Source organism: Sus scrofa, chromosome 13, assembly GCF_054392235.1.
Source record: "Sus scrofa isolate SSC_HxYL_T2T_F1_AM1 chromosome 13, Sscrofa_HxYL_maternal_Yorkshire_Landrace_v2.0, whole genome shotgun sequence".
Classification (NCBI taxonomy): Eukaryota; Metazoa; Chordata; class Mammalia; order Artiodactyla; family Suidae; genus Sus; species Sus scrofa.
In genome coordinates, this window is record NC_139395.1 from 112,054,654 (window position 1) to 112,067,595 (window position 12,942).

At 36.4% G+C, this 12,942-nt stretch overlaps 1 protein-coding gene across 26 annotated transcripts in view; it reads right to left on the bottom strand.

Moving 5' to 3' along the window:
- Positions 1-12,942, bottom strand: part of VEPH1 (ventricular zone expressed PH domain containing 1) — a 364,411-nt gene that overhangs the window by 304,900 nt on the left and 46,569 nt on the right. For 20 of the 26 annotated variants that reach the window (XR_014822587.1, XR_014822588.1, XM_021069710.2 and 17 more), the window contains one exon: positions 12,463-12,678. The exons of the other annotated variants lie outside the window; for them this stretch is intronic. Coding sequence is in view for 13 of the 20 variants with exons in the window: in XM_021069710.2 (XP_020925369.1) it covers positions 12,463-12,678 (216 nt within the window). In the remaining 7 variants the exon portion in view is untranslated. The remainder of the gene's footprint in view (positions 1-12,462; positions 12,679-12,942) is intronic. 26 annotated transcript variants of the gene reach the window in all.

The window sequence follows — 12,942 nt, forward strand, 5'->3', positions numbered from 1 at the left end:
TCTCAAGGATTGACCACAATGGCATGAAACTAGAAATGAACCACAGGAAAAAAACAATCAGAGAAAACTGACTAAATGGAGACAAACAACATGCTACTAAAAAAAACCAAAGGGTCTACAAGGAAATCAAAAGGAAAATTAAAAAATACCTCGAGACAAATGATAATGAAAAAACAACCATACAAAATCTATGGGATGTTGTAAAAGCTGTTCTTACAGGGAAATTCATAGAAAAACAGGCCTTCCTTGTAAAAGAAGAAAAATCTCAGATCAACAACTTAAGCTACCACCTAAAAGAATTAGAAAAAGAAGGACAAAGAAAATCTAAAATCAGCAGAAAGAAGGAAATCATAAATATCAAAGAGGAAGTAAATAAAATAGAGATTCAAAAAACAATAGGAAAAAAATCAATAAAACCAAGAGCTGGTAATTTGAAAGTATAAACAAAATTGACAAATCCCTGGCCAGATGCACCAAGAAGAAAAAAAGAGCTCAGACAAAATAAGAAATGGAAAAGGACAAATATCAACAGATACTTCAGAAATACAAAAAAATCATAATACAATACTATGAACAATTATATGCCACCAAACTTGAAAACCTAGAAGAAATGGACAACTTTCTAGAGACATACACCCTGCCAAACTGAATCAAGAAGAAACAGATCATTTGAACAGACTGTTTTCTGGAAATGAAATTGAATCTGTAATAAAAATACTCCCTACTAAGAAAAGTCCAGGTCCATATGGCTTCACAGGCAATTCTACCAAACATACAAAGAACTTACACATATCATTCTTAAACTTTTCCAAAAGGCTGAAGAAGAAGGAACACTCCCAAAAATATTCTATGAAGTCAGCATCACCCTAATACCAAAACCAGGTAAAGATACTACCAAAAAAGAAAATTATAGGCCAGTATCTTTGATGAATATAGATGCAAAAATTCTCAACAAAATTTTAGCCAACAGAATTCAACAACACATAAAAAAGACCATACACCACAATCAGGTAGGATTCACCCCAAGTTCACAAGAATGGTTCAACACATGAAAATCAATCAATGTCATACACCATATTTTTTTTAAAAAGTCAAAAACCACATGATCATCTCAACACATACGGAAAAAGCATTTGACAAAATCCAATATCCATTTATGATAAAAACTCTTACCAAAATGGGTATAAAGGGAACATACCCTAATATAATCAAAGCCTTTTATGACAAACCCACAGCCAATATAGTGCTTAATTGTATGAAGATTTCTTCCTACTAAAATCTGGAACAAGACAAGGATGCCCACTCTCACCACTTTTATTTAACATGGTACTGGAAGTCCTAGCCACAGCAATGAGACAAACAAACAAACAAAAAGGTATCCAAATTGGAAGAGAAGAGGTAAAATAGTCATTGTATGCAGATGACATGATACTATATATACAAAACCCTAAGGACTCCACAAACAAACTACTCAAACTGATCAATGAATTCAGCAAAGTAGCAGAATACAAGATTAACATTCAGAATTGGTTGCATTTCTGTATACTAACAATGAAATATTAGAAAGGGAATATAAAAATTCAATACCTTTTAAAATTACACCTAAAAAAATTAAATAACTAGGAATAAACCTGACTGAGGAGGTGAAAAACTTATATGCTGAGAACTATAAAACATTAATCAAGGAAATTAAAGAGGATTTAAGGAAATTGAAAGATATTCCATGCTCCTGGATTGGAAGAATAATATTATTAAAATCGCCATACTGCCCAAAGCAATCTACAGATTCAATGAAATCCCTATCAAATTACCCATGATATTTTTCACAGAACTAGAACATACAATCCAAATTTTTATTGAGAACCTGAAAAGACCCAGAATTGCCAAAGCAATCCTGACAAACAAAAACCAAGCAGGGGGCATAACTCTCCCAGATTTAGACAATATTACAAAGCTACAATAACCAAGACAGTGTTATACTGGCACTAAAACAGACATAGAGACCAAAGGAACAAAACAGAATCCAGAAATAAACCCAGACAACTATGCTTGATTAATCTTCAACAAGGAGTCAAGAATATAAAATGGAAAAAAAGACAGTCTTTTCAGCAAGTGGTGCTGGGAAAACTGAAAGCTATGTGTATATCAATGAAACTAGAATGCACCCTCACACACCATGCACAAAAATAAACTCAAAATGGCTTAAAGACTTAAACCTAAGGCAAGAGACCCTAAAACTGCTAGAAGACAGGCAAAACATTCTTTGATATCAACTTTACAAACGTTTTCTTAGGTTAATCTCCCAAAGCAATAGAAATAAAAACAAAAATAAACCAATGGGGCCAAATCAAACTGACAAGCTTTTGCACAGCAAAGGAAAGCATTAAAAAATAAAATAAAAAGACAATATATGGAATGGGAGAAAATAGTTTAAAATGATGCAACTGACAAGGGCTTAATCTCCAAAATATACAAACAACTTAACCAACTCAACAGCAAAAAAAAAAAAAAAAAAAAAACCAACAACCCAATTGAAAAATGGGCAGAAGATCTGAATAGACGTTTTTCCAAAGAAGATACAGAGATGGCCAACAGGCTCATGAAAAAATGCTCAACATCACTAATAGAGAAATGAAATCAAAACTGTAATGAGATTTCACCTCACACTGGTCAGAATGGCCATCATTAACAAGTCAACAAATATCAAATGCTGGAGAGGGTGTGGAGGAAAGGGCACCCCCCTTCATTGTTGGTGGAACTGTAAACTGGTACAACCACTATGGAAAACCACTATGGAAAACCCTCTGAAGAGCAGAGAGAAGTACCATATGACCAAGCAATCCTACTCCTGGTTATATGTCCAGACAAAACTTTCATTGAAAATGATACATGCACTATGTTCACTGCAACACTATTCACAATAGTCAAGACACAGAAATAACCTAAATGTCCACTGACAGATGAATGGATTAAGAAGATGTGGTATATATACACAGTGGAATGCTACTCAGCCAAAAACAAACAAACAAACAAACAAACAAAATAATGCCACTTGCAACAACATAGATGGAACTACAGTCTCTCATATTAAGTCAGAAAGAGAAATACAAATACCATGTGCTATCACTTATATCTTGAATCTAATATACAACATAAATGAACCTATCTAAAGAAAAGAAACAAACTCATGGACTTGAGGAATAGACCTGTGGTTGCCAAGGGGGAGGGGCAGGGGGTGGGAGTCTGGGATTAGTAAATGCAAATTATTGCATTTGGAGTGGATAAGCAATGATATCTTGATGTATAGCACAGGGAACTATATCTAGTCACTTGTAATGGAACATGATGGAGGATAATGTGAGAAAAAGTATATATATGTGTGTGTGTGTGTGTGTGTGTGTGTGTGTGTGTGTGTGTGTGTGTGTGTGTATGAATCACTGGGTCACTTTGCTGTACAGCAGAAATTGACAGAACATTGTAAATCAACCATAATAAAAATCTTAAAAAAGGAAAATTAAATATGGAAAGCTCATTTGGTAAAAGCAAATACAAAATAAAATTAGGAACTCATCCACACACAAATATGATATCACAACTAGCATCATGAGAAGAGGAAAGTTCAAATGCAGAATATTGAAAATGCATTTGAAAATTAAGAGATCAGCAACCTACCACAATTCTGTGCAAATATAGACTGTTACATCAAAATGAGATGGGAACCTCAAACCAAAAAAAAACTACAACACACATGCACACACACACACAAACACATACACAGTACCAAACTAAATACAATCCTAAAGGCAGTCATTAAATCACAAGAGAAGAAAAAAGGAAGGGAAGAATAAAGTCCAACAATAACAAATCCAAAACAATTTTAAAAATGGAAATAAGCACATGCATATCAACAACTACACTGAATGTAAATGGATTAAATGCTGCAACCAAAAGACATAGACTGAATGGCTATGGAAACAAGGCCTACATATATCCTGTCTACAACAGACCCCCACATCAGATCTAGGGATACACACAGATTGAAAGTGAGGGGATGGAAGAAGTTATTCCATGCAAATGGAAACCAAAAGAAAGATGGAGTGGCAATACTCAGATCAGACAAAATAGAAGGTTATAGTTACAAAAGTCAAAGAAGGACATTACATAATGATCAAGGTATCAATCTCAGAAGAAGACAGAATATTTGCAAATATATATGCACTCAACGTAGGAGCACCACAATATATAAGGCAATTTTTAGCAGCCATAAAAGGAGAAACAAGTAACACAATAATCATGTGGGACTTTTAACATCCCACTTATATCAATGGACAGATTATCCAAACAGAAAATTAATAAGGAAACACAGGCCTTAAATGACACCCAGACCAGATAGGCTTCATTGATATTTACGAGACTACTCCATCTGAAAGCAGTAGAATATACATTCCTCTAAAGTGCTCCTGGAGAATTCTTCAGGAAAGATAATCTCTTGGGCCACAAACAAAGCCTCAGTAAATTTAAGAAAACTGAAATCATATCAAGCATCTTTTCTGACCACAATGCCATGAGACTGGAAAGCAGTTACAGGAAAAAATCAGCAAAAAGCACAAACACCTGGAAGCTAAACAATATGATATTAAACTGAATAAATTAAAGAGGAAATAAAAAATACCTAGAAGCAAATGACAATGAAAACATGACAATCAAAAACTTATGGGATGCAGCAGAAGTACTTCTAAGAGGGACAATTATAACAATACAAGCTGACCTCAGGAAACAAGAAAAATCTCAAATAAACACCCTAAACTTATCCCTAAAGTAACTAGAGAAAGAAGAACAAGCAAAATCAAGTTAGAGGAAGGAAAAAATCATAAAGATTGGAGAAGAAATAAATGAAATGAAGAGAGAAGAAACAAAGATGATGAAGAAAATAATAGAGAAGATAAATGAGACAAAAAGTTGGTTCTTTGAAAAGATCCAAATTTTTTTTATAAAAACCTGATAAACCTTTAGTCAGATTCATCAAGAAAAAAAATGGAGAAGCTCAAATCAATAAAATTATATGAGAAAGAAATTACAACTGACACTACAGAAATACAAAGGATCATAATAGACTACTGCAAGCAAATATATGCCAATAAAATGGACAAGCTATTATAAATGGACAGATTCTTACAAAGGTATAACCTGCTAAGACTGAATCAGAAAGAAACAGAAAATATGAATAGACCAATCACGAGTACCAAAATTGAAACTGTGACTTAAATATTTCCAAAAAACAAAAGTCCAGGAGAAGATGGCTTCACGGGTAAATTCTATCAAACATCTAGAGAAGAGCTAACACCTATCCTTCTGAAACTCTTCCAAAAAATTGCAGAGGAAGGAACACTCCCAAATTCATTCTCTGAGGCCACCATTGTCCTGATACCAAAACCAGATAAAGATCCACAGAAAATAAAATTATAGGCCAGTATCACTGATGAATATAGATGCAAAAATCCTTAATAAAATATTTGCAAACTGAATCCAACAATATATTAAAAGGATAATACACCATGATCAAGTGGTATTTATCTCAGGGATACAAGGATTTTTCAATATCTGCATATCAAGCAGTGTGATACACCACATTAACAAACTGAGGAATAAAAACCATATGATAATCTCAAAAGACAAAAAAGGCTTTTGACAAAATTCAACACCCATTTTTTGATAAAAACACTGTGCCCCGAAAGTGGGCACAGATGGAACCTACCTCAACATAATAAAGGCCACATATGACAAACCCACAGCTACTATCATTCTCAATGGTGAAAAGCTGAAAGAATTCCAGCTAAGATCAGGAACAAGACAGGAATGTCTGCTCTTGCCATTTTTTGCAACACCATTTTGGAATTCTTAGCCATGGTAATCAGAGAAGAAAAATAAATAAAAGGAATCTAAATTGGAAAAGAAGTGAAATTGTTGTCCTTTTCAGATGACATGATACATAAAAAATCCTAAAAATGTACCAGAAAACTATTAGAAAACAATTAGCACTCATTAATGAATTTGGTAAAGTTGTAGGATACAAAATTAGTACAAAGAAATTGACTGCGCTCTTATACATTAACAAAAGACCATAAAGATAAATTAAGGAAAAAATCCCATTTACCTTCACATCAAAAATAATAAAATACCTAGGAATAAACTTACCTAAAGAGGAAAAAGACCTATACTCTGAAAACTCTTAAGATGCTGATGGAAGAAATCAAAGATGACACAAACAGATGGAAAGATATAATGCTCTTTGGTGGGAAGACTCAATACTGTCCAAATAACTATGCTGTCCAAGGCAATCTAGAGAGTCAATGCAATCCCTATCAAACTACCAATGGCATTCTTCACTGAACTGAACAAGATATTTCAAAATCTCTATGGAAACACAAAGACCCTGAATAGCCAAAGCCATCTTAAAAACAAAAATGGAATTCCAGGAATCAGACTTATTGACTTCAGGCTATACTATGAAGCTACAGTCATCAAAACAGAATGGTACTGGCACAAAAATAGAAATACAGATCAGTGGAACAGGATAGAAAGCCCAGAGATAAACCTATGCACCTATGGTCAATCAATCTTTGACAAAGGAGGCAAGAATATGCAATAGAGAAAAGGCAGTCTCTTCAAAAGGTGATGCTGGGAAAACTGGACAGCCATATGAATAAGAATGAAATGAGAACATTCTCTAACACTATACACAAAAATAACTCAAAATGGGTTAAGAGACCTAAATGTAAGGCCAGATACTATAAAACGACTAGAGGAAAACACAGGCAGAACACTCTCTGACATAAAATGCAAGAATATCTTTTTTGATCCACCTCCTAAAATAATGAAAATAAAAACAAAAATAAACAAATGGGACCTGGTTAAAAGCTTTTGCATAATAAAGGAAACCATAAAAAATGAAAAGACAACACATGGAATGGGGAAAAAAAATCTTTGCAAAGAGACCAACAAGGAATTAATCTCTAAAATATACAAATAATGCATGCAGCTTTACATAAAATAAAAAATAAAATTTAAAAAAATCATAATTGGCCTGGCAGTTTTCTAGAATTTCATCCTAGTGCATTAGCTATGTCAATAAGTACAACCTCCTTGAAGTGCATGCTTATTTTCTTCAACACTCCTCTGGTTTGGATTTATCCTAGAATGCAATGTATTTTATGTAGGATATCTTCTCTTTCAGGATTTTTCCAGAGGCAAAGAAATAAGCATTGGCCAACTCCATATAGAAACCTGGTCATAGGAAGCTGTGGTTTGAAACGGATACTTCCAGATGGTGGTTCACCACACGTGGAGATTGATTTTATAATAAAACTTGTTCTTCGTAAGCAACAAGTATTGTTATGCGCATTTACAGATGGCACAACAGAGACTTAGATAAAATAACTTGCCAATCTCTCACTGATATAAGATCAAGAGTATGTGACTTTAAGGCCCTTGAGCTCTAAAGCTTTCTGCTCTTCTACCTCTCAGCATCTCCTAAAGGAGTCAGAATTTCAGAATGGGAGGTGATCTGAAAGATAACCTGGTTCATCCTTTAAGTAGATGACAGGCTGAGAGACTTGTCTAAGGACAGGGGGTAAGTTGGTAGAAGAGTATCAACCAAGGCAAAAGAAACCAGAATTCGCAAGCGCATGTTGCATACATGTACAGATTTTGTATTGAAGAGGCATATAAGGTGAATTCTGGGATTTTATTTTATTTTATTTATTTATTTTTTTTTGTCTTTTTGCTATTTCTTGGGCCGCTCCCGCAGAATGTGGAGGTTCCCAGGCTAGGGGGTCTAATCGGAGCTGTAGCCACTGGCCTACACCAGAGCCACAGCAACTCGGGATCCGAGCCGCGTCTGCAACCTACACCACAGCTCAGGGCAACGCCGGATCGTTAACCCACTGAGCAAGGGCAGGGACTGAACCCGCAACCTCATGGTTCCTAGTCGGATTCATTAACCACTGCGCCACGACGGGAACTCCAATTCTGGGGTTTTAAAAGATATTTTAAGGTAAATGCGTCACATTTATACATTTAGGAACAAAGAAAAGTGAGAATTCAACATAATTATTAATTAAAAGTATAACAGGAATGGTCACCTGAAGTAGGTTTGAGTGTAGGTTGAAAAAGGAAACTTAGGGGAAAAAAAGGCTTGTGTGTTTGTGTAAACATACTTAGTTTGAAATGACAGTGAAGCAGCCAGGGGAAGAAAATGGACAAGGCTGTGGGCAGAACTGGTAGGCCCTTGCCTGATTAGATAGTGTGATGCTGGGATTGTTTATCATGGGAGGTGGGGTGGGTGGAGAGGGAATCTGTGTGTGTGTGTGTGTGTGTGTGTGTGTGTGTGTGTGTGTGTAGCTAAAAATGCTAAGTGGTTGACTTTAAAGTTGATCTATTGTTCTATTTTTCCGAAAAAACAACAGAATATGAGTCATCTGAATTTCTATGTTTCCCATAAGAACCTATTTTACAAGTAGGACAAAATCATCTTTACAATATTTACTGCAGACCAAAAAGTTCTGCTTAAAATTTAATGAAGCTAAATGCCAAAACTGTGACCACAGCCTTGCCTCTGGATCATGGAAAGTGGCTTTCTGGGACCACATCTCCAGGGGTAGCCTGGAAAAACTGCTGCACTTTGCTCTGAAAAAGGCAAGTTTGCCTTTAGGGCTTTCCGCCTTCCATTATAACACCTTCTGCCAGCTCAGAGGGCACACAATGGACACCCTGTACCCACACTGACCCTACAGACTGGAACAGCCCACTTCTGTGACTCACTTGTCCCTCTCAACCAAGAAGCCTAACCCTTAGGCCGACTCTCTGTCCCTTCCGAAAATATAAGTGCTTGTCCTCAGGGCCCTGCTCTCAATAATCTTACTAACTCATTCACATTGAGTCATTGATCAGCAGTGAGTTTCATGTTTCTATTTGCTCCCCATACCACCCCCTTTTGAAAGTAGGAAACAACGCCTTATCCAGAATGAAACATCCCTTTATGTTAGATTTTGGTATATTTTTGGAAGGGCAGCTTGCTTAGTTCTCTGACCTTGATCTCATTTCACAAATTTGAACTTTTGTACAATCTGGTTTTGTTTTGGTTTGGGAGTTTTTTGTTTTTATATTTTTAGGGCTACACCCACAGCATACAGAAGTTCCCAGACTTGGCGTCAAATCGGAGCTACAGCTGCTGGCCTACACCACAGCCCAGCAACGTGGGATCTGAGACACGGATGTCAGATCCTTAACCCACTGATCAACGCCAGGGATCAAACCTGCATCCTTATGGATACTAGTCGGATTCACTTCTGCTGTGCTACAACGTGAACTCCCTGTACAATCTGTTTTATCTGCTTTGATTGTTTTCTTACTCCACTTTTCCTACCTGGTAAAATTCCCAATAATTGCTCATAACCTTTCAAATTTGATCTCCATCCAGAAAGCCTTCCTGACTCTCTAGAACCCAGGAGCTATTACCCATGGAAGCCACTTAGCCCCTGATATTTTACTGCAAAGTAAGATATACTAACTCACACAGAATTTGTGAGATTGCAGACAAAACAAGTAAAATGTCTCATTAATTGGAAGTTCCCATTGTGGTGCAGTGGAAACGAATCCTCAGGGCCCTGCTCTGAACAGGATTAGATGCGAGTTCAATCCCTGGCTTCACTCAGTGGGTCAGGATTTGGCATTGCCATGAGCTGTGGTGTAAGTAGCAGAAGCGGCTCAGATCTGGCATTGCTATGGCTGTGGTGTAGGTCTGCAGCTACAGCTCCAATTCCACCCCTAGCCTGGGAACTTCCATACACCCCAGGTATGGAGCTGAAAAGCAAAAAAAACAAAAAAAAAACCAGCAAAAAAACCCCACCCTCATTAATTTTTATATTGATTACATGATAAAATAATAATATATTGGATACATAGGTTAAAGAAAACAATGTCAAATCAATTTCATCTCTTTTCACTTCTTTTTGATGTGGCTACTAAAAAATTTTAAATTCCATGTGTCTTGTGTTTGCAGCTTGCGTTTTATTTATTCTTTTAATGATTTTTATTTTTTTCTTTATGGCTGGTTTGCAGTGTTCTGTCAATTTGGTATTGTACAGCAAAGCGACCCAGTCATACATACATATAAACATTCTTTTTCTCACACTATCCTCCATCATACTCCATCATAAGTGACTAGATACAGTTCCCAGTGCTATACAACAGCGTCTCATTGCTTATGCACTTTATTTCTATTGAATAGTGCTGCTAGAGTCTAGACCAATGTTCTGAAATCCCATGAGGAGTTGGGGAATACAGCCAATTCGTGAGTTTCTGTCTGAATGTCTGTGGAGCAGCACTTTGGAGTGAAACAATCTATGTTTTTGATGTGTGTCAATAATATAGTTAAGAATAATCAATAGACTAGTGGTTACTAGAGGTGGGAAGGGGCAATATAGGGTTGGGGGAGTGGGGAGTACAAACTACTGGGTGTAAAATAGGCCACAAGGATATATTGTACAACACAGGGAATATAGCCAATATTTTGTGATAACTATAGGTGGAGTATAACCTTTTAAAAATTTCATTGAAAAAGATACATGCACCCCTATGTTCACTGCAGCACTGACTTACAATAGCCAATACAAGGAAACAAACTAAATGTCTATCAACAGATGAATGGATTAAGAAAACGTGGTATATATACACAATGGAATACTACTCAGCCATCGAAAAGAACAAAATAATGCCATTTGCAGCAACATGGATGGAACTAGAGACTCTCATGCTAAGTAAAGTAAGTCAGATGGAGAAAGACAAATACCGAATGATATCACTTACATCTGGAATCTAATATGCAGCACAAATGAACCTATCTGAAGAAAAGAAACAAACTCATGGACTTGGAGAACAGACTTGTGGTTGCCAAGGGGGAGGGAGTGGGATGGACTTGGAGTTTTGGGTTAATAAATGCAAACTATTGCATGTGGAGTGGATAAGCAATGAGATCTGCAGTATAGCACAGGAACTATATCTAGTCACTTGTGATGGAATATGATGGAGGATAATGTGAGAAAAAGAATCTGTATATATATATACATGTATGACTGAGTCACTTTGCTATACAGCAGAAATTGACAAAACATTGTATATCAACCATAATCAAAAAAATAAAAATCTTAAAAACACTGTATAAATAACATTTTAAAAATGAATAACTACCCAAGATAAAAAAGAATCATCAGTGAAGAACAGTTGTATTAGGTTTTTGTTTTATATCCAACAGCACTGTTTCATTAATTTTGCTGAAATCTCCATTTCCTGCCGCCCACCCCTAACCCTGGGGACAAAGGCAAAACAGTGTGATAGTGTGTGTAGAGTCTTTTTGTTCAGTTGACCAGTCCCTAGACTGAGCAGACAAAATGCAACATGCTCCAGTTAAGCATAGGCAACTGTGAGGAAAATTAAAAGAAAGGAAGCTAATATTAGCTTCCACAAACAGCGCTAACACTGTAACATAGCTGGAATTTCCCAACCTGGGCTGAGTAGAACACTAGTTCTGAAGGATATTCATAAATGCTGTGCCAGGGGTAAGATGGGGAAGGAAGTAACATGGTCAAATCAGATTGCAAAATGCTGTTCTAAACAAAGTTAGCCAGCTTTCGTTATTGCAGGACTTTTTGGAGTCTTTAAAATGCTATGAAACATTGTGATAGCTCAAAAGGGAAAAACTGAATTCAGGGTTTCCCAACCTACCTGACTAGAGAATTCTTCTTAAAGAAACACTTACCAACATTACTGGTTCGTAAAATTTCTCATAGACAATGTCACTTCATCTGCATTTTATAGAGGAAACTGTGGCTTATAAGTTTGTGACTTGCCCAACATTTCAATTTTATATATTTCATAACTGAGCCAAAATCCCAAATTCATGTTTACACCAGGGGAAAGAACTTAAAAAACATGATCAGAATAGTAAAAAATTATGATCATGGAAAATCCATGTTACATATAGAAATGCATTTAAAAATGACTTTTCCACACATTTCAAGCTCACTGCCCCTCAGTTCAGACTCTACCCCCTCTTTGGTCTCCTTGGATGAAAATGCTAATTTTCTGAATTTTCCAATATTCTTGGATCTTGAAACATAGTGCTTTATTGTTAGCTTTTTATATGTACATGTCTTAGCTCTCCAATTAGTGCTTGCTGTGGTGTTACTTTGAATTCCCACACTGTGTCTCGCATACAGTAGGGCCTAGGTATAAACTTCTTAGTTTATTAATTACCAGCCTGCTCAGCTTAGCTACTGATAGTCTGCGGTATCTTTTTACAGTATCTGAACACTATAGAAATACTGACTCTTGATTCAGAGATACCATGTGTTCACCTAAGCTGCCAAACATTCTCAAATAGCATGATGCTGAACACTGACATACCTGTAAAATGCAACTCATGATATCAGATGCGATTTTGGCATGGGGAGTGTCTTCATCTTTCCCAGAGGGTCTCAGGTGGTGTTCCAAGCAGGAGTCCCAGAGCCCCACAAGGGCCTTTGCATGCTTTTCAATCGACTCTGTCTCTCTGATGGCTGTTGTGATTCGAGTGATACAGATTTCAACCACTGCCTGGTCATTGTTATTGGTTTGGTAATCCTGTTTGAAAGAAAACCTTCATATTAAATAATACTCTAAAAGTTATCCTTCGAGGGCCTACAAAATACGAACTAATTCATTTAGCAAATGGTTGTGCCACATTGTGTGCTAAGGGATTAGGTTGTAAGAACCCAGTAGGAATGGATACCTTCTTTCTTGGAGATGAGAATGTGGTAGACAAAGCAGATTTGCAAACATGGACAGGGAGCAGTGAAGAGTCCAAAGGAGCTTAATTATTCACTTGCAAGTGGGTTCAAATTACAG